Here is a 23490-nt window from a genome sequence, read left to right as displayed (position 1 = left end):
GTAAAGCATATGGTCACAAGGACAGGTTACAATGGCAAGCATGCCCCACATGGCAAAACATGTTTTTCCATAGGTGCATATAAACAAATAACAATATTGAGTTGTAATGAATAATCTGAAGTAAACTCATTTTTATTAGATACAAACACATTCCAAGAACAATTCATGTTTTGAGGAAACTGAAACTATGAGGCTCTTGACTTATTTTATTGGAGTTTTATCATGAGTACTCTGAAATCTCACAGAACTCTATCCCTGAACCAAGTTCCGACAAGTGAGAAAATACTGGACCAAAGCAAGGCTGAAAGCAAGAAGGCAAACTCCAAATTCTGCATCTCCATGTCTGATGTTAAAGGGCTCTTCAGACCTCCAACTCCTTCCAGCTTTGTTGACTGCCATGGACTTCTCTCTGTAGGGCTGGTTCCACATCCTGTTAGCAGCTCTCTTGGGCAGGTGTCCCAGGACTGTTGCATCTCCAACATCTTGGGGTCTCTAAGGCATTCAGGTTCCACCTTCACAGCTTCATGCAATGGCCTCTCTGGGCCTCCATACAGGATCAGCTCTGACACATGCTTGGCCTTAGTGGCTTGCTTTAGCTGTAGAGGGAGATTCCACAACCTCTTTTATGTGTCCTTGATTCTAAAGCCCGAAAACTGCATGACCAGAGCTGCCAAGTTCTGCTGCTTGATGGGACTGGAACTTGGTCTCTTCTTTCAATTGCATTTGCATCAGCCATTTCTCTTGTTGGTGTATTCCTTCACTGAATAAGCTTTATTTTAATTCCTTTTCACAAGTTGGAAGCCTAACTGAGTGGGGTCTTGCCCTGAGGTTATCACTTCCTTTATTCCATTTGCTGTCAGGCTTTCCTTTAAACTTTTTATCTCCTTGAGCACAGGACTTAGCTCCATTGTGTTTCCTGGTGATTGTTTTCTCCTCCAAACAGTTCATGTCATATTTTCTTTTGTCCAGCTTGCCCCTTTTCAGTATAAATCTGCATGTGATGACTAATAACCCTATGACAAAGTTCATATGAGTTCTGCCAACTCTATTAATTCAAAACTCTTCAGTTTAGCCTCAGGCAGATTCAGGGCAAAGAGCAGCTATGTTCTTTACCAAAACATTACAAAAATGATCTCTAGGCTACTTACTAATATCATTCTCCTCTGAAAAATCTTGGGCTGGGCTCCCACATTACATATTACCCTCAGCACTCTCTTCCATGTTCCTACTAGGATGGGCTGTTAAGCTATGCTTAAGGCATCCAACCATGCTTCTAGTCCCAAATCCCAAAGTCTTCCATATTTGTTCAACAAACAGCATGTTCAGGTCTGTCACAGAAATACCTCAGTCCCTAGAACCAGCTTCTTTCTCAGTCACTGCTCTATTGCTGTGAAGAAACACCATGGCCAAGGCAGTTCTATAAAAAGCATTTAATCCAGGGCTTGTTTTCAGTTTCAGAGGTGGTAAATCCATTATCATTATGGTGGGGAGCATGAGGGCATGCACTGGAGAAGCAGCTGAGAGCTTTATATCCTGATCTGTAGTGGCAGGGCACTGGGCCTGGCATGGGATTTGAAGCCTCAAAGCCAACCTTAAGTGACATACTTCCTTCCACAAGTCCACATGCACCCCTAATCCCATCAAACAGTTCTATGCCCTGGTGACTAAGCATTCAAATACACCAGCTTATATTATTTAAATCACTGCATGGGGGCTAAGTGTTTTTGCTGGTTTTCATCTGTTCATTGTGTCCTTGGTTGGAACTGGGTCTCCTCACCCCTCAGCACATGGAACATGGCACAGTGCCCCCTTTCGTCCGTCAGGACACCTCACAGCAAGATTGGACTGCAAAGCATTTGTTATGTGCCTTTTTCTTAAGAGCCTATTTTTCTATTCACCTAAGCTAGGTCACCAATGACAGATAGCCAAGTCTAGCTGGTGGAACCACTGAGTTTATTGGAGTCACTTACAGGAGGAATATTGTTGATTTCTGTGGCTAAGACACTAAAAAGCCCCCCTTTGTATAGATAGCAACTCATGGCAACTACTTCACTAAACATCCACTTAGTTAATTTTCCACCTCCTATAGACTGTAGCACCTCCCAAGGACACAAGCCACAGTGACCGCAGGGTTGGTTGTGTCTGTAATGTCACATGAGGATCTGATAACTCCTACATACTCCTACAAGGGAATGCTGCTAAACCTGATCTTGTGAGTGCAGGTAATTATACTTCTTTGATTTTGAGGTAGCAATGGCCATGTCATTTACAGAGGACAGAATCTTACAGCAGGTTCATATACTTGTTTTCATAGGTGTCAGATTGGTGGGGATTTCCATGATAGGTTGAAGCTTGGTAGAAGGTTTGATCAGGAAAAACAAATCACTATCTTACATTATTAGGAAGTGATGCGTGTCCACAGCTCAGCCTCAGGGATGTAGTGTTAAGAGGTAACCCGTGATTTAGCCACATGGCAGGCTTGGGATTTGATATTATCCACACTCTAGTCTCTTTGTTTGGACCCCTATGGTTATTATATAACAAAGGAGTAGGCTCTCATGGAATAAGCAAACCATGTACATGGGGATCTAAGAAACTTTCTGGAGGGAATTTCTGTGAACACTGGTCTGTTTTAACTTCTCAAAGAAATATGAGCACTGATTAGAAAAAGCAAAATTAGTAGCCAGATGTTCCAGTGGGTCAATGGGACATATGGGTCAGAAGTTTCTCAGTCACCCATGATTCAACTTCATCTGAGCAGAGCATAGATTGTCACGGACCTGAGGGCAATGTAGTCATTGGGTTTGATATAGCTTCTGATATAGCCACAGTAACTTGAAGCAAACTGGGGAGGACTTGGCAGAAATGGCTAAAGGTCAAGCTGATTTTAATCACATAGCAGAGTGATGGCAAAGTGGCAGCCTGAGTGGAGGATCCATGTTATGAGAACTGTACCCTGCCCTGGGTAGGGGGAGGGGGATTGGATATCCATTGGTTTACAAGTATGGACATAGGAAATATAACAGGGGGTGTGGCTTAAACAACCGAATTACTTCCTCATATCTTTTTGATTGATAGACATTTGATTAGCATGTCAGCAAGGTTGGTTTCTTCTGAGGGCTCCCTCCTATGCTTACTTGTGACTGTTGTATCTTTGTCTTTAAAGAGACTTTCTTCTTAATTGGTAATATGTGACACTACTCCTGGGGAGATGTGAACAACTATGTAATCACCAGAGATAGGAACCCAATGACAGACCAATAAGTAATGACACCACTGAAGTCCAAATGGGGGAAACCAATGAGTTTTTACTGGTGTGGGTTACTTACAGGAGCTTAGTGAGCTTTCCTCCAAGATAGAGTTTTTATCTCCCTGGAGATTGCTACACAACAATCATTTGTGCCCTAAACTTTTTGTGTGTGTGTCTGCAGACACAATTGGATTAGTTCCCATTTGTGACCGTTCATTTTAAATACCTTCTTAAAAGTCTTATCACTGAGGTATCAGAGGTTAGGAGCTCCACGTATGAATTGGTGTGGGGACATGATTCAGGTCCCTGGGAGACATTAACAGCCAGTGGCTATAGACCAAGTCCTCTATAAATCAGGACTGGGAACATTTAGGTTTGTTCTGTTTTCCTTGTAGTGGTTGAAATGTTCCTTTATTAACTTAGGGAACCATAAATGACAGGAAACCTTTTCTGTAATGAGCCTTCACTACCTCGTGTCTTAGTCTGGGTTTCCATTGCTGTGATAAAACACCAGGACCAATTCAACTTAAAGAGGAAAAGGTTTAGTTCATTATGCAAGGACATCAGCGTCAGAAGTAGAGGCTGGAACCTGGAGTCAGGAGCTGATACAAAGGCTATGCAAGAATGCTGTTTATCAGGCTTGCTTTTCATGGCTTACTCAGCATGCTCTCTTATCTCACCTAGGACCACTTGCCCCAGGATGGCATCACTCACCACTCACTGTGAGCTGGGCCCTCCCACATCAGTGATCAAGGGAAAAAAAAATGCTCGCAGGCTTGCTCGCAGGCCAATCTGTTATGAGAATTTTCTTATTTGAGGTTCCTTCTTCCCAAGTAACTTTAGCCTCTGCCAAGTTGACCTAAAAACTGGCTATCTATAACTATTAACTCTTCTGCCTTAAGGCTCTTTAGCACCGTAGGGTAACTGTGCCCTGGACTCTGAACCATTTTTAGTTCTAGCTGAGGTTGAAAATGTGGACTCAGTGAGTAATCTACTGGGTTGGAGACCTGATTTCACTGCTTTCTACTTGTGTTGTTGTAGTTAGTCCTCTCTGTCTGTGGGTTCAATATCCATGGATTCATGTGACCTCAGGTTAGAAATATTTTTAAAAAATATGTCTTATTAAGCATGAACAGATATTTTATTGTCATCATTCCTTAAACAATAAAATAGCAGAACTATTTCCTAGCAAAGACATTATTATAAGTAATTTGGCAGTGGTTAAAAGTACACTCATGATCTTCCTCTCAGACTTTTTTTTCTCCTTTCAAACTATTATGGATTAAGATGAAATAAAAAATGATTGGTATTTGACATTAGCTACATTAGCAAAATGTGAAACAAAAGCAAAACTTCATCAGCACACTCATTTGTAAAGGAGATTCTTTCCTTTCCAGGTTCCACCTATCTTCAGCTTCAAATAAGCACACAGACACAGATATTAATTTATAAACTGTTGACTGATGGCTAGGGCTTCTTACTGGCTAGCCCTGTCTTAATTATTGACCCATTTTTATAAATCTATGCATTTCCACATGGTCTTGGTTTACCGGAGAATGCCTGGACCTGTCACTCCTTTGGCAGCTACATTGCATCTCTTTCCGGCTTCTCTTCCTCTCTCCCCAGCATTCTCCATGTTTCCTGGCCCCACCTATCTTACTGCCTCTATTGGCCAAACGGTGTTTGTTTATCAACCAATAAGAGAAACATATAAACAGAAGAACATCCCACATCACCATGGCCTTAGAAAGTAGCAGATAGACACAGTTAAGCGCCCTTCAAAGTGACAGCTCTCAGTTCAAACAAGGGAGCCTTTTCTTGTGTTTCCAACTGGACATCACACTGAAGGTTGTGCTTGATGTGCCTAAGTGTGTGTTGTGGGTAGTCACAGAGAGCTTGGTGCCTGAGGAACAACAGCTTCCTGGTTTTATATAGATGTGCTTCCTGATGTCCCACCAGGCTTCCCAGCTCTGAATCTGGAGGGTTCTAAAGAAGAAGACAAGAGACTGATCAAGGTCTCTGCAGCTCATGGGAAAGAGTCATAGGTTAGGAAGGAATCCAGGTTCCAAGAGGGGAAAAGCAGAAGGAAGCTGTGGACACACATCCTATCTGTGAAACTGTTCATAAGACAAATGAATGTGCCCATAAATCTTATTTTTATACCAATATATAAGTATAAATTATGTAGAAAAATTATATTAATTATAAATACTAAGCAAACTTTTTTTGTGGTGATACATCTTTAACTCATTTTGACTCCCTTTTAAATGTTTTGTTCATTTAATTAAACTATGTAGGATATAGTAGGTCATACTTAGATCATTTTGGAGAACTAATTTACCATGTTGGCTTACAAACAGTAAATGTCTCTAGCAGGGAACTGAATTCATTTTATGATTTTTCCATTACTGTTTGAAATGTATTAAATTAGATATATACTTTAATGGTAAAGTTACCCTAACTTCTAAAATTCTTTTCTCCATGAGAAGTATTTAAAAAAAAAACCATAGGATTTTTAAAAGAGTAATTTTTTTTTTTTGCCTACCTGCAATAGATATTCTTTTCCATTTCAAAGCTCAAGTGTGAACCTTTGTTTATGTTTGATATCATACATAGAGCTTATAACCCACTTTCTGAGTGGGAACTATAGCAGTAGTAGGTTCTTTAGCAGGTCTCTCAGCCAATTAAACAATGTGTCTAGAATTATCTATCTGTGCTGCTCACCCCTGATGGAGCAAGTGAGAGTGATGCTCACCTTAGTCTTTGCCAGAGCTTACACTAGAAACCAGTTTTATAGTAATTAAAAAGAAAAGAACTAAAAAGGCAAACTGTATGAAATAAATCCTAGAAACAGCTCGATATTCAATAATAACAGAATACTTAGACAATACATTACATTAGGCATTTCAAAATCATACCAATTGTAGGTTTTTTATAATATAACAAATGCTGTATTTAGTCAGATTACAAATATTTTGTTATGCAAGCTAGAAGAAATAGGCACAGTTTAATACATCCCATTCATTTGCATTTTCTTTTACCCTTTTACTGATGATTTTCAAAATAAAATTGAGACAGAAGGAACCTTATTTAGCTTATTCAGATTATAATTAATTTTGCCACTTGGGTGTATTACAAAATGTGAGCTAGGCTCTCGAGTGAGTGTTGTGAACTGCAGTCATGAGCCAGGTTCCAGATGTTGAAATAATTTATTTTCTGTTTAGAGTTACATCACTAAATAAATACAAAGGCAAGAGTGGACAGCAAGGATAGATGACAAGTGTGCACACCTGAGGAGCGCCAAGCCTGAAGTACATCTACTCTCATATGCTAACGTTGAAGCTGCTGTTAGAAACATTTTCATTCCCTCCTCACTTCCATCCTCTCTGTATGCTGATTTTTCCATGAGTTTTCAGAACCCATCTCCTTGAGTAAAAAACTATCTTTATGTATATACTTACCCAACAGGTACTTTGTTTAAACTTGATCTCACTAGTCATGTTTGGAAGGAAACCTAAATTTCCATGAACAGATATCTGTAGTTCAGATCACTATAGTTGTATTTCATTAAATCTTAGTTGTTCCCAATGATCATTTGGTGTTTTTTGTTTTAATCTTTAGTCAGCTATTGTCGAGTCTCAGACATACCACACTTCCTCTGCTTGAGTCTCTAGTAATGTAAAAAGCCTGAATGTTTAAAAACATTAAGAGCATGTTAAAGGAATGTGGTGAGGAGATACTGAACACCAGCATTCACGGTCTCCAGGCCTCTCCTTGGTGTTGTGAAGCATCAGTGCCATGGACTCCTAAAAAGCTCTTTGCATTTGTTTCACTTTAGTTTTCTTCTTTATCCTTTTTAATGCAGCTGGAATGCTTGCAAATTCTTCTGGAAACTTCTAAGACTGACTCTGAGGACCCAGCTGGAGAATGCCGTCCGAACGCTGTCTCAGGTACACACTGAAGGAAGGACAATGCCCTTGCTCAAACTACTGAGCTTAAACTAGTCAGTCACAAAGCAGCACTGAGCACCTAGCAGGAACTGACCTCAGTCCAACTGAATAAACAAAACAGTCATAATTCTTGTGATTTAGGCATTTGGAACAAGGATGAACCACTGAGACATCTTGATCAAACCCAGAAAAGAGTCACAATTCTTTGTCTTTTTCTTATTTAGGATGCCAACCCTTTGAGCAAAAGACATAACACTATAAAGAAAGGTACATGATAAAAATTTTTAGAGAACTATGCATGCATTTGAATATTGTCCCCTTTTAATGCATTAAGTTTAGAGAGGATTCAAAACTTCCTGATAATATCTTGTTTGAATATTCACTTAGCTAAACACTCAACTTGATGTAAAGTACCAGTTATAATATCAAGTTTTATTTATCCTGCCTTAAACTGTGTATTCTATGTTAAATAATTAGCTATACAACCAGCAATGCAAATGACACTGTGAAAATGTTCTGATGGGAAAGTCCAGTATAAGTGGATATTTGTTGTAAGGTAAAAGATAATCATGCTAAAATTCACAGACCCAGAAAGCCTAGGTAACTAGAAGGGTTCTAGGGTAGAGAGGATGGATGGATCTCCCTGGGAAAGGGGAAATAGAAGAGATCTCCTGGGTAGACTTGGCATGGGTAGACATGGGTACTTGAGGAATCTGGTTGGGAATGGATAGAGGGAGAAAGTACTGTAAAAGTTGACTGGAAAAGGAGTTTTACGGGGTCAGGCAGAAGCCTAACGCAAGAGAAACTCCTATGGAGTCTACAAGGATGGCTCCAGCTAAGGCTCCTGGCAGCAGTGAATGCATAGCCTGAACTGGCCATCCCCTGTGATCTCATTGGTGACTGCCCCTCCCGACTCCCCCACCCCCAGTTGTCATCTGAAAGCCCTCTGAGGAAATTCAGAGATCCAAAGCCAAATGTTGGGTTGAGCTCTGGGTGTCCTGATAAAGAGAGGGAGGAGGGATTGTAGAAGTGGTGTAGGGGGTATTCAGGAACATCACAGGAAAAACCACAGCCACTAGCCTGGCTCATGGGAACTCACAGTCTAAACCAACAATCATTGAGCCTTCATGGGACTGACCTAGGTCCTCTGCATGTATGTGACTGATAGGAGATGCAATTCTGTAAATATGTTTCTCTTATTGGTTAATGAATAAAGCACTGTTGGCCAATAGGAAATCAAGATAGGTGGGACTAGGAGACAAGGAGGAGAGAGGAAGTAGGAGGGAGGAGATTCAAAATGTAGGATGGAGAGAAGAATGCCAGGCCTTCTCTCCAGTAAGGTAAGACCATGTGGAAATACTTAGATTAATAGAAATGGGTTAATATTTAAGACAGAACTAGCCAATAAGAAACATTAGAAACAGGCCAACAACATAACATCTAATACAATGTCTCTGTGTGTTATTTGGGGCTGGCACAGCACTGGGTCCAGGCTATCAGGAAAATTGCTCTTAACATGTCACAGGTGTATAGCTGGGTCTATTTGTGGGACTCCAGAGATGGGAGCTGAGTTGTCCCTGGTACTTTGGATGGCTCTTGGGAACCTCTTCCTCATGCTGGATTGCCTTGCCTAGCCTGAATACAGACGGAGGTGCTTGGTCTTATGGCAGCCTCATATGCCATGCTTTGCTGATGCCCATGGCAGGGCTGTCCATTTCTGAATGAATACTGAAGGGGTTGGATTGAGGTATGGAATAGGGGAGAGGAGGAAGAGTGGGAGGAGAGGAGGGAGGTGAACCTGTGGACTGGATGTAAAGTAAATAAATATATTGAATTTTAAAAAAGAGAGAGGTAAATAAGCATGGGGGATTAGGGTTTGTTGTTCAAGAACTGTATTTCTTATTATTGGGGATAGGGGTACAATGTATGTTTAGAGGCCTCAGAGCAAAAACCAAACCTATCCCAGTGTTTTAGTTAAGGTTTTTTATTACTGTAAAGAGACACCAAAACTAATGCAACACTTATAAGGAAAACATTTAATTGGGATGGCTTGCTTATAGTTTCAGAGGTTCAGTCCATTATCATCATGGCAGGGAACATGACAGTATGTAGGCAGATGTGGTGCTGAAGCTGAGAGTCCTACATCTTCCAGGCAACAGGAAGCCAACTGACTATCACACTAAGGGAAGCTTGAGCACAAGAGACTTCAAAGCCCGCCCCCACAGTGATGCACTTCCTCCAACAAGGCCACAGTCCTAATAGTGCCACTCCCTTTGGTGCCATTTTCTTTCAAACCAGCACACTCACAATGCAGTTAACACCATGGCCCAAAAGCCCTGTGTTAGATCTGGTGCCCAGCCAATACAGTATGAGAGGACTGTGTTATGTATATGGCACTGCCTCAGACAAATAATTTTTTCCTTGATTCCAGAATCCGTGTGTGTTCTCAAAGGGATTTCTTACCTAAGTCAGCCACTTATGTTAATCAGTTACCATGCTAGTTCCATATCTTCCATGGTGTAGTCATTTCCTTCCCTGCCCCGTCTCCCCTCCTCTCACTCTTCCACCAGGTCATTTGGAACTGTTGCAACAAGACCACGATTTCTGTTGTGTCTTCCTCCTCAGCACAGACTATTTATGGATCCACACAGCCTCATGGCCCTTGGGTCCTAAGCATGATTTTCTGCGGATAGATTGTCCTTCCACCCAGCCACGTACTAAGTAGTGTAGCCACACCACAGACCCTGTTATCAGTAGCAGTCATTTCATTTGTGAAATTGCTCTATTAGTTGCTTCACTCTCACTGTGAATTCATTTCCTAGCTTGAAAGTTTGCCTCTATTACTGGGGCTGCCATTTGAACTTATGGCTGTGTCTCTTCCTCTAGAGTAGCTACTTTCCCCTTCTATCAGCTGCATTTCCTTTTTCTCGGTCCTTCTCCTCTTCCTCATCCGTTTACTGTTTATTTTATGGAAAATAATTTTTTACACAATATATTCTGATTATATTTTCCCCTCTCCTAATTTCCTCTGAAATTTCCCCACCTCTCATTAGAAAACAAGCGGGCATCTAAGGAATAATAATAAATAAAATAAAAACAAACCAGACTGAACAATTCCTCCATAGGAAATGGGCTCCAAAGAGCCAGTTCATGCACTGGGGCTAAATACTGGTTCTACTGGCAGCAGTCCCATAGACTGCCCAGGTCCCCCAACTGACACCCATGTTCAGGGAACCTTCTTTGGTCTTATGCAGATTCCCCAGCTGTCAGTCCAGAGTCAATGAGCTCTCACTTGCTCAGGTCAGCTGTTTCTGTGGGTTTCCCCAGCCTGGTCTTGACCCCTTTGCTCATCACTCCTCCCTTTTTGTAACTGGATTCCAGGAGTTTGGCTCAGTGCTTAGCTGTTAATCTTTACTTCTGCTTCCATCATCTACTGGATGAAGGCTCTAGGATGGCATATAAAGTAGTCATTAATCTCATTATTGGGGAAGGGCATTTAAGGTAGCCTCTTCACTATAGCTAAGATTCTTAATTGGGGTCATCCTTGTGGAATTTGCTTAATGCCAGGTTTCTTGTTAACCACATGATGGCTCCCTCTGTCTCTTTCTTTGCTCTCCTTCTCTGTTCTTCCTCCAACTCTACATTCCTGACCTCTCATGCTCTCCTCCTCTCCTCCTCCCTCCCCTTTTCTCCTCCTCTCTCCCTTTCTCCCCCCCCTCCTCCTTGCTCCCAATTTACTCAGGAAGTCTTGTCCATTTCCCCTTTTCTGGGGGGAGGAGGGAACTGTCCTTGTATGTCTCTCTTAAGGTCCTCCTTGTTTACTAGCTTCTCTGGGGTTGTGGATTGTAGGCTGGTTATCCTTTGCATTATGACTAATACCCACTTATGAGTGAGTACATCCAGTGTGTTTCAGTCTGTGTCTGAGTTACCTCACTCAAGACTGTTTCTTCTAGTTCCATCCATTTTCATGCAAATTTCAAGATGCCATTGGTTTTTTCCTCTTAGTAGTACTCCATTGTGTAAATGTACCACATTTTCTTTATCCATTCTTCAGATGAGGGGCATTTAAGTTTCTTCCAGGTTCTGGCTATTACAAATAATACTGCTATGAACATAGTTGAAAAGATAATCCTTGTGGTTTGAGTGTGAATCCTTTGGGTATATGCCCAAGAGTGGCATTGCTGGGTCTTGAGGTAGATTGATTACCAATTTTCTGAGAAACTGCTATACTGATTTCCAAAGTAGCTGTACCTTGCTCAGCCTAGATACAGCAGGGAGGGTCTCAGTCCTGTCCCAAATGATGTGACAGACTTTGATGATTGATTCCCCATGGGAGGCCTCATCCTCTCTGAGGAGTGGATGGGGGTGGGATGGGAAAATGGTGGGGGGAGTGAGAGGATTAGAGGTAGAGGGAACTGGGATTGGTATGTAAAATAAAGATTGTTTAAAAAAATTTTAAAGAGTTAAAATAAGCACAAATATGCATATGTTTAAAGCTAAGCAAAAGCATCATACATATGTTGAAATGCATCTGTAATTACCCACAAAGTGAGTGATGTAGATTCTGATCAAATCTAATTAAAGTTTGTAATTTTCAGTGGAAAAAAACCCAGAATAGCACAAAACAAAATAAATACAGAAATAAAAGAACAGCACAACAAATACATATAGATGAAGACACACAAATGCTTATACACACAAGAATTCCATAAAGAAACAAAACCAGAAGCTATAATATACACACAAAGGGCCTATAAATTTGAAATGCAAAATATATAGGTGTAGAGTTGTTTTATTACATCTTTAAAAAAACTGCCTGAGTTCAGTTAAGTGAATGTATGAAAATAAGACCTTGGGGGTTTCTGTGATTAGAGCACTCAGTATTTGCTCTAAAGCAGAGGTTCAGAATGAACAGGTTGGAAGCATGCCCTGCATTTAATGTATTAGTTTCTGTGATCAGCTCCAGAATGAAAGTTGCAGGCTCAAAGTCATGAGTCATCCTAGTCCCTGAGACCACGTGCGTGAATTGTTAGATGCTGGCATGTGACTAGTCTAGTGCTCACTCCCTGACTTTACTAGAAATGCTGAGAGAGTCTGTGTTTCCTGCTGTCATGCCAGGTACCTGGGTCAGCCCTGTGAGATGCAGGAATGGTCTCCATCTTGGCAGCCTGATTGGAGTCACTTGGCACCCTTATAGCACTCCTGTGAAATGTGGGCGTGGAAAGGGAATCATAGGAAGCATGTGTATGAAATAGTTACATCTTAAAATAAGGAACAAGAAACAGTTCTGGTTAATGTTAGTGATGGATTTCATATAAGTCACTGTGTCATGAGTCACAATTTAAACATGTGCTCAATATACAAGTATTAATGAGACATTTTGGGTCCCTTTTTCATATCATTTTTGACAGCAAACAGCAAATCTCAACGTATACTAGCCTGTATAGAGTGTTTTAGCAGCCTATGGTGGCAATGCAGCACTTGCCCCCTCTCCCTCAGAGAAACTGGGGGAGCCAGAACACTTTGTGCTAGCTGTGAATTTTGAGAGGTGCCATGTCTTTTGTGGAAGAATCTCCCCAATTTTAAGAAGATTTTTAAACCTGTATTTTTCTTGAGAAATGTAGAGCCTTCAACACACTTTGGATTGGAAAGTTTTTTAAACAGTTTTTTGTTTGTTTGTTTGTTTGGTGTGTGTGTGTGTGTGTGTGTGTGTGTGTGTGTGTGTGTGTGTGTGTGTGTGTTTCCCAGTAGTGAAGGACATTGCTCTGACCTGGGAGGTGAGTTTGCTGATTTGACATTTGTTTTGAGGGCAGAGACAAGTCTCCATCTGCTCCCCATCTTAGTTTCAGTATGGTACACTGCAGTCTGGGATTCATGTTGCTCCCAGTGTTTGAGCATAAACCAGGCGAAGTGAGACTGATGCCTGTGTGCTGTGGGCAGCTATGACATCACATTCACAGAGGCAAGATCTTCTGTGGTTTTGTATCCGAGTGGGAAGCTAGCTACTCTGAGAATAGCAGACAACTTGTTGGTACTTGTTGATTACTGGGCCTTTATTTCTTGCCAAATCTCAAAGTATTTATTTCTTGTTTTTAAGCGCTCATAACATATTGGTTGGTTCTAAAATATTTAGGGTCTTCTGCCAATTGTTGTCTTAAATGTCAGCTTATGGTGTTTCTAAAGCCTGACTGTTTCAAGCTGAGCTATTGAGGGTACAGCCAAGGAGTCACAACTATTGTTTTAAAGCTCAGCCCTCCAGTCTCTGCCAATTACAATTCACAGTTGCTCTTCTGCTGCCAGGAATTATTCACATTCAACAGATATCTAAGTGTAAATACTGATTCAGGCTTAATAATGAATGACATGGATTGTGTGCCAAATTGGCAAGGCAGTTACTTTAATATATCTTTCTTCCATACAAATGCTATTTCAAAATGTATTCATGGCAACATAAAAGAGGAGAAAGGAGGATATAAAAGTTTTAGATACAGTTTCTAAAGTTATAACACTAAAATTCCATTTTCTGTTTCAAAACTTTTACCTGGTACATAGAATAGTCTTAAAGCACCATTACATACTTTTATGATTATTGTATGCCATTGTGTTTTCATATATTACCCTAAAGGGTTAATTTTTGAAGACCTTTCTTACAGATTATGTTTTTATATATATATATATATCAGGAAAATTCATTGTGTTCTTAAGGTTAGGTTTTTAAAGTTCATAATCTTGGAATCTTATCTGCAAAACAGATGTATCAATAGAACCTTCTAGGGTTACTAGGAAGATTCAATTGTTAATTATAATTAATAATTATAAATCATATAGGATAATTGGCTGAGCACTATAAGCAATACAGGTTTGCTATCTAGTAAAATGTCATCATTTTAGGAAAGATATTTCAGGCTATCCTCATATTCTTTGCTGATACTATATTTCTGTTTCTTTCCCCCATTTCTTTTACTTAATTATGTTAATTAATCTCCATTCTAGGCTTTACATAGAGATTTCCATAAAGAACTATTTGTGTTTCCGAAGGTGACTTTTAGATAGTGGTTTTAAAAGCCTGCCTACCTCAGGAGCCACACATGAATATTCAGTGGCCGTGAACATTTCAGACTCAGCTGCCACTACTGAAAATAATCCTTCCCACCTACCCACAGGAGCTTCCTATAGCATCATTTCCCGTCAAGTTATTCTTTCCATAGTTCTTCCATTTCTGATGTTTCCTGTTTCACAGGAAGTTGGTTAATTTTAAGGTAGAGATTTGTATCTAACTATAATTTACCAGTCAATTGACTGTCAGCAACTAAGGTTGTGTCCTATCAAATAGACCAACAATATGGGCAAGGCTGTCAGCAATGTTGTTGCCTACGAATAACACTTTTTTTGTGCTGGAACTGGTCAGGGAATTGTCAGGTATAGAGAGAGATCATGTTCAGCTGTCCTTGGGTATTTTTACTCAGTTTTCAAAACAGGACTTGACACTCTTGTCATCCCCTGGGAGTAACTTAATAGTGGCATAACTTGCTATTCAGAGCCCAGTACATGTTCTGAGATTTTAGAGTAATATGGAGAGATTTTTGATGGTCTAAGCTTTTAACTTTTACTTTTCTATTTCATTTACAAAGGACACTTTTTCCCCCTCATGAGATAGGTCTCATGTAGTCCAGTTAGTCTCTAACTTACTCTGTAGCCAAAGATGGCTTTTATCTTCAAATCCTCCTGCCTCAGAGTGTCCAGAGTACTGGGATTATAGTTTAATACTACCATGTCCCATTTATTGCAAAGTAATTTCTTTCAACATTCTTTGGGGGAGGTGTATAATTTCCCAAGTTTCATGGGCAGCTGTGGTTTTGACTGCTTTGGATACAGGGTGGTCTTGTGCAGCTAATTTGTTCCTAAATGACATTTGCTCAGTTTTCTTATATTTACTGGGGGATTTGTATTCTAAGGAGACACATGGTAAGTTTGAAGTTGGAGAAGGCTGGAGGGAGTCACAGAGTAGGAAGATTCTCTCTGCCTATATACACACATGCACACACACACACACACACTTACACACATGCACGCACATACGCACACACACACATGCACACATGCACACATATGCATACACATATGCACACACACATGCATGTGCACCCATGCATGCACACACACGTATGAACGCACACACACATACACACATGCACGCATGCACCCACGCACATGCATGCACACTCGGGGGAGGGTATACTCACCTCCACACATACATATGGCAAGTTTTTCATGGGCACACACTGAAGAAATAGGGAATTAGAAGCAGCCTTATAGGTCCACAGACTCAGGTAGACATTCTCAAATTTAAAACTCAGAAACAGGAGAGCTGGCAAAAGTAAAAGGCACAAAGATGGGCAAAGAAGATTCAGAGAAAAGGAAAACAGACGGAAGCATAGAGGGCAAAACAGAACGGGAAGGTCAAACTCACAGTGCACTGGAATCCCAAGTGGCCTCCCCAAGGTTGAAAGGGTGAGAGAGCCCCTGGGGAGCAGGGCTGTTGAAAGGAGTAAAGGAATAAACAGGGTTTCCTTGTTCTCCTTTGTAGTATTCAAGAAATGCTGACTGGCCAGAGGTTGTGCCACTCAGAATCTCACAATGACACTGTGCTCGCAGCACTGAATCAGCAAAGAAGTGATGGCATTCTTTGCGACGTGACCCTGATTGCTGAGGAACAGAAATTCCATGCTCACAAAGCTGTCCTTGCAGCCTGCAGTGACTACTTCCGGGTAAGTAAAGGTAGACATGTTTGTCTTAGGAAGACAATGGCCATATGAAAGGACAGCTGTGTTTCCTTATGTTTCCTGGGCCATGAGCCAATTACATGATGGTCTGAAGAGTTGTTAAGTGTTCCTTCCTGGACAGATTTATGTAGGGGCATGTTGGGACACTCACTGACCCGGGCTGGATGCCTGCAATGGGAAGCAGACCTCTCCTTTTGCATCTGACTAATGCATTTGGCATTTTGCAAGCACTGAATGGTGTGGCAGTGACATGGGTGGCATATGAAGATATGGTTCTTTTTTGCTAGAACTTGGAATGTGGTCTCTAGCTGTGAGTGATGTGTGGTGATACAAACTTGATAGCATGAGGTCTTTTCATCTTCATGCAAGCAGCTTGTACAAGTGCATGCAGATGCTATGAAAGTTGCCATTTTTACATATAAGGAAACTGACTTTAGAGATTGTGTAATTAGAATTTTGGACTTCAAAATGTAAATAAATAATAAATATGGTTCTTAACTTGCATATTTGGAAATGAAATCCATTTCTGACTTTTGCTGTTTTTAATTTTAAAAACGTATTATTTTGGGGTCTGAGGAGATATCTCAGTAGTTAACATACAGCCATTGTCGTAACCTGTTTTTGTGGGGCTTCAGTCAAATCCAACCGACTTCCCCATTTCCTACCTGAGATGGGGAGTGTGGGTTGACAAATGGCAAGTAAAGACGATAAGGAAATGATAGAGACACAGGATATAGTCAGAAGGGTGATCCAGTGAATACTGAATGCCCCACGTTTATTCTTCAACATTCTTAAATACCTCAACTAAAAAGGGGAACATGGCAAAAAACTTCTATCAAGATACAAGGAAGAAACAGACTTTCTTCCTTAATTCTCCAAACATTTTGTAACCAGGCCTTAGACTAAATCTCTCATTATCTGGCCTTGAGGGTTAAGAGTAACCATGCCTCAGACAAAGTCTGTTGTTATTTAGATAAGACATCTACCACTAAGACCAAACATCCTACAATAGCCACATATTACTTTAACCTTGGAAGAGTAAGGAGTTTTAAACTCTCTGACCTTAAGTCAAGATTAAGTGAAACCATTTCTATGGGCTTGTATGGGACAAGCCATACAAGTATGAGCACTGGATGGAATTCAGATCCCTGAAACCCATATTACTGTTGGGGGGTGGCCTGCCTGTAATTCCAGTCTTGGAAGGCAGAGACCAAAGATCCCAAGAAAGCTGGTTAGTGAGACCAGGCATTTCTAGCAGCTCTGATGTGATTGACAGACCTTACCTAAGTGAATAAAGTGGAGGAGTGGTTGAAAAAGATTCCTGACATCACCATCAGCCCTCCACACAAGTATGCCAATATACATGCAAGCATATGTGTATTCCACACATGCACACACACATGTACACACACACAGAGAGAGAGAAGATATTAACATTGTGTGTATCTGTATGTGTACATATGTATGTATGATATGTGTGAGAATACATGCCAAGGTGAGCATGTGAACATCAGAAGACAACTTTGTAGAGTTGATTCTCTCCTTCCTTCCACCTTTAGGTGGGTTCTGGAGATCAAATTCAGGTTGCCAGACTTGTACAGTAAGGTCCTTTACCAGTTGGACCATTGTAGTTCACCTTCTCCCCCTTTTCCTCTTCTACTTTTTAAACTGGCATGCATTCATTGTTCATGTGTTCACAAAGGAAGTCTCTTTCAAATATATCATATTTCTACTATTCTCATGTCCTTCTTGTTCTTTCCCCTTAGTTCTCCTTCTCATTTACCCTCCTATTGGTCTTCCTGAGCTTCATCTCCATTCTGTTTTACTATTACTATATGGTTTTGTGCATCTATGAAAACTTCTAGCACCTACAAATAAGAGAAAACCTATTATTTGTTTTTCTGCATCAGACTTATTTTGCTTAATATGGTAATCTCGTGTGATTATTCATTTTCTAGCAAATAAGGTAATTTCATTCTTATGGCTGAATAAAACTCCATTGTGTATACACCGAGTATTTTTCTTTGTTTATTTATCCAGTCAGAGACATCACAGGTTCTATGACATGGCTATTGTGATTAGTGCTGCCAAACATCTCTGTGGTATGTTTACTTAGAGTTCTCTGAGTATATGTCTAGAAGTTGTATAGCTGATTCATACAATATTTCTAAACTTTTGAGGGACACCATGCTAATTGCCATGGTGGCTAGCCTAGTTTGCATCCCCACCAGCACTGTGTAATGGTCCTCTTTCTCCCACATCATCCCCACCTGAGATGGCTCAGTGTTTAAGAAATAGTCTGTTTTAGCAGTCCTGGCTGACCTGGAATGCATGGCGTAGACAAGGCTGGCCTTGAACTCACAGAAATTGACCTGTCTTTGTCTTTGTCTCCTGAGCGCTGGGATTAAAGTCATTCACCACTAAACCCCACCCTTATTTGGTTTCTTAATGACTAAGATGAGATGGAATCTTGATAATTTGCATGAGCATTTCTATGTTCATTGGCCATTTTGTAATTCCTGTTTTGAAAATGAACTATTTATTTCAGTACTAATTTATCTATTATATTTATTTTATATTTTTGAGCTCTATATATAGTTTAGATGTATAGCTGTCAGATGTATGGCTAGCAAAGATTTTCTCTCATTTGGTAGGCTTTTTCAACAGGCTTTTTCCTTTGCTATATGGTTTTTAATTGCATGAAATCTTATGTTCCTGGTAATTTTCTGAGCAATTGATGTCCTTTTCAGAAATGTGATATCTGTGTCGTAGAGTGTTCACTCTGTTTTCTTCTGTCTCATAGTTTCAGGCCTTTGGGTATTTTGGGGTTATGGATTATATATTATTTATAATTTATTAAAGCCACAGACAATCAGAGAAGCAAAACAGCCAAGCCTGTAGATCTTATCTCTACCCAGCTGAAATGGCAGTCATGTCTTTACAAATCCTCAGGCAAAAGGCTCTGAATTTCTGTCTCTTCCTTATATTCCTTTCTCCACCCAGCCATATCCTCCTTTTTCTACCCCCCTAGTGCTTGGATTTAAGGTGTGTGATCCCAGGTGCTGAGATCACCTTTGTGTGAGCTGTTTCATTTAGGACTGGATCAATTTTGTGTTGTTATTATAGCCTTGAACTAACAGAGATCCATATTTATCTCTTAATCCTGAGTCCTGAGATTAAAGGTGTGTACCACCACTGCCTAGCTCTGTGGCTGCTGGAATTAAGGGTGTGTATCACCACTGCCTGATCTATAGTTTGAGGCTGGCTTTGTCTTCTGAATCCTTGGACAAGCTTTAATAAATCATAAATACTATGTATCACAACAGGGTTGACTTTTGCTCAGGGTGAGGGATTGGCATGGAGCTTCATGCTTCCATACAAGGACATCCAATTCTCCCAGAATCATTTACTGAAGAAGCTGTGTATATTTAGGCAATTTTGTCAAATGTCAGGTAGTTGTAACTGTGTGAATTTACTAGTGGTAACTTGTTCATATTAACTGTCAAGTTGACAGACTCTAGAATCACCTGGGAGGTGAGTCTCTGGACATGCTTATCAGAGAAGAGCCATCTTAATTGTGAGAAGGACAAGGACCTTGTATAAGATGGAGATTAAAAGCTCAGCCCTAGTGTAGCATTCAGGGCTCTCTCCTACAGACAGTGGCAGATTTGGTCAAGCTCCTGCTTCCCCAAGTGACCCACCGTGATCTCTTGAAATGGGAGCTAAAATAAATCTCTTTTGTCTTAAGTTTCTTTCATGAGAATATTTTATCAGGAGATAGGAAAAGAGGCTAAGTCCTCTTTTCCAGTCCACTGATCTGCATATTTGTTTTTGAGGTAATGCTATGCTGTTTTGTTTTTTTTTGTTTTTGTTTTTGTTTTTTTTTTGTTATAATAGTTTTGCAGTATACTATACTTTAATCAGGGCTTCTGCTGCCTCTGCTGTTTCTAGTTGTGTTCTTTTTGCTCAGGATTGTTGATTGTCTGGGGTCACTTGTGCTCTCTATGACATTCAGTATGCTTTTATCTATTTCTGTGAAAAGTGCCATAGACATTTTAATGGAGATTTTCTTGAATCTGTAAATCGCTTTTAATAATAGTTATTTTTGAAATATTAATCCTGCTAATAGATGAGCATTGGCAATCTTTCCGTTTGGTTTTTCTTTCTTAGAATTTGTTTTATTCTTCTTTCATACATTACATCCTGGCCACAGTTTGCCCTCCTTCCATTCCTCTTAGTACCCCACCCCCACCTCCCCTCCTCCCCAGCCCATTACTTTCTTCAGAAAAGGAGCAGGTCTCCCAGGGATATCAACCAAACATGAAATAGCAAGTTGCAATAAGACTAGGCATAAACCCTCATATCAAGGCTGGATGGTACAACCCAATAAGAGGGAAATGTGTCCTAAGAGCAGGAAAAAGAATCAGAGACAGCTCCTTCTCCCATTGTTAGGAGTTCCCCAAAGACCCCAAGTTAAACAACTACAACATGGTTGTGCAGACCCAGGTAGGCTCTGTGATTGCCACTTCAGTCTCTGTGAGCCCCTAGGAGCCCTGCTTAGTTGATTCTGAGGGCCTTGTTCTCCTGTTGATCTTTTCATCTTAGTCTTCAGTTTCTTCAGTGCTTAATTTTTTTTTAACCCCCACAGATTATAACAAGCCCTGCAGGGGTATCATTTTCATCTTCTTAAGTCTTCTATTTTTATTCATGGTTAATTCTTAACCAATATTCTCTTTAACTTCTTATATGGGTACAAAAACCAAATATGAATAATTTGTTAGCTGGAAATAAGATTAGCTTCTGAATATACATTAATTTAAAAAATGATTATTTTTAAATATGTGCATTAATGTATTGCCTGTAAAGTTTACTGCATGTGTACCTGGTGCCATGAAGGCCAGAAGAAGGGGCTGTACCTTCTTAACTGGAGTTAATTTGTCATGTTGGTGCTGAACCACCTCTTCAGACCTTAATTTCACTTTTTCTAATTTTCTTTTAGGTGTTACTTATTGATTAATGACTATTTTAGTCACTGTTCTATTTCTGTGAAGAGACACCATGACCATGGTAACTCTTAAAAAAGAAAGCATTTAATTGGGGACTTGCTTACAGTTTCAGGGGTTTAGTCCATTATCAGAAGCATGACAGCAGGCATGGCAGGCATGTTGTGCTAGAGAGCTACATTCTGATCCACAGGCAGAAAGAGAGAGGGATACTGGGACTTAAATTGGCTTTTGAAACCTCAAATCACACCCCCCAGTAACACATCTCCTCCAACAAGGTCACACCTCCTGATCTTCTCAAATAGTGTCACTCAGTGTTGGTTAAGCATTGACATATATGAACCCCTGAGGGCCATTCTGATTCAACCACTACAATGACTAAGTAATATTTTTGAAATACAAAATTAGTGTATATGGATCTACCATGGCCAGGAAAATCCCATGGCCACTTCCAGAATTGGTATAAGAGAAAATGTATGACTCATAGCAGTCTGAGTTGTAATAAGCAGGAGTATAAATTTAAATGTAATGTAAAAAAATATCATTTTGGGGAAATAATCTTCTCTAAGTGTTAGTATATCAATTGTTTATCTATTACTAAATTGTCAATTCTGGAAAAAAATATATACAAGGAACATTTTTGGACTGACATTATATTATGAATATGTATGTATACATATATACATGTATGTATATAACAATTTATATTATTGTTATATTATAACAATGTATATTAATTTAAAAGAGGCCATAAATTTGAAATAGAGCAAGGAGGGTATATGGGAGAGTTTGAAGGGAGGAAAGGGAAGTGAGAAATGTTGTAATTATAATCTCAAAAAAGAAGTAATAAAAAAAAATCCTTTTCAAAAATCATTAAATAATACAGAAATCAATAGAGGTCTTTATACCAGCTGATTGGTTTTTTTTTTTTCTGTTTGTAATAAGAATCCTGTCTTTCCCATATAAGATATAATATCAATTATATTCAGTTGCCAAGTAACAGTGCTACAGAGTTGTTGAAGGCAAGCTGGAAGCTGGCTGAGTGGGTTAGGTGCTTGCTGTATAATCAGGGAGACAGGAGGACCAGAGTTTGGATCACCAACACCTGTGTAAAAGCCAGGTGGGAAATAGCCACCGTAATTCTAGTACAGAAGAGGCTGAGACAAGGAATCTCCTGTGTAACCATCCCCTCCCTCACCCCAGTAAGAGATATTCTGCATTTGTATGCAAACCTTCATTTTGCTCCAGACTCTGATACAGGCACCCCTGAAAAGAGAATTAGATAAAGGATGGTAATTGTTTGTCCTAGTCATATTTATTAATTTATTGTCAACTTGATGAAAGCTAGACTCATCTGTGAAGAGAAAGTTCATTTGAGAAAATTGCTGTCATCAGATTGCCTGTAGGCATGTGTATGAGGCATTTTCTTGATTAATGGTGGATGTGGAAGTGTTCAGTCTATTGGGAGTTGTGTCACCTCTGGGCAGATGATCCTGTGTGGGATATGAAAGCAAGGCTGAGTAAGCCATGGAAAGCAAACCAATATGCAATGCTCCTTTATATGTGTGCTGTGCTGTTTCTGCTTTGAGTTCCTTCCATGGCTTCCGGTTTCTGCTTTGAGTTCTTTCCATGGCTTCTTTTAGTGATAGAAGTTGGCTTTGGTCAGGTTTTTTGTTGTTGTTTTGTTTTGCTGTTTTTCCAGCAGTAGAGAACAAACTAGAAAATTGTTTCATTGAGATTATATACAAAAATTTAAGAGACTCATAAAGAACTGCCTTTGGAACTCCATACCCTAAGTTAGAATTGTTTGTTTGCTCCTGAATCTTATGTTGTACATTAGAATACTTAGACACAGTGGTTTGATGCTCTTATTAACCTTTGTTTTTCTTGCAATAATATAATGTTGTCTCATACTTTGTAATTGCTCAGTAGTTTATTAAGTGAATGAAGCAATGTTCCCCAATTTACATAGAAATTCATGCATAATTTAATTCTTAAGATCTTAAATACTAAATGTATATATACTAAATATGTATTAATCATGCATTTTCTCTTCTATGAAGTTAAGTAAATACTTTAGTACAAACTAAACTTTTATGCTCTACACTTTTGTATCTAGTGCATGATTGTGAAGCTAAAATACTTCTTGTCCTGATTCATAAAATATGAGAATGTAGGAGTCAGCAGGAACACACTTTGGTGTAAACTGTTCCTTGATATTGGCCTGAGAGTTAACAACAGATTTTCTTGCTTGAAACATGAATAACAAATGACCAGGTGAACACAAAGTACTTTGACTTGTTGTGATCATTAACATTTTAAAAGAAAGTATAAGAAACATTGTTGAGTCAAGAAATGGTGACTTTAAAAACAACTTAAAAATTAGGTTTCATGCGAGTGGTATAGCCACAACATGGTATTTGTCAAACATAAAACTAAACTACAGCAGGAGTTCTTCTAGGAAAGTGTAAAGCAGCAATGGGAAGAAATGGATGAGCCAAGGA

The 23490-nt window shown here is 39.7% G+C and overlaps 1 protein-coding gene across 3 annotated transcripts in view; it reads left to right on the top strand.

Annotated features, from left to right (window-relative positions):
- Nucleotides 1-7112: 7112 nt before the first annotated feature.
- Nucleotides 7113-23490, top strand: part of Klhl32 (kelch like family member 32) — a 164052-nt gene continuing 147674 nt past the window's right edge. For all 3 annotated transcript variants that reach the window (XM_051198614.1, XM_051198622.1, XM_051198607.1), the window contains exons 1-2: nucleotides 7113-7200; nucleotides 15788-15968. In XM_051198614.1, the coding sequence (XP_051054571.1) occupies nucleotides 7178-7200; nucleotides 15788-15968 (204 nt within the window). In that variant the 5' untranslated portion in view covers nucleotides 7113-7177. The remainder of the gene's footprint in view (nucleotides 7201-15787; nucleotides 15969-23490) is intronic.

Source organism: Phodopus roborovskii, unplaced genomic scaffold (genome assembly GCF_943737965.1).
Source record: "Phodopus roborovskii unplaced genomic scaffold, PHOROB, whole genome shotgun sequence".
Classification (NCBI taxonomy): domain Eukaryota; kingdom Metazoa; phylum Chordata; class Mammalia; order Rodentia; family Cricetidae; genus Phodopus; species Phodopus roborovskii.
This window is presented reverse-complemented; position numbering and strand designations above follow the sequence as displayed.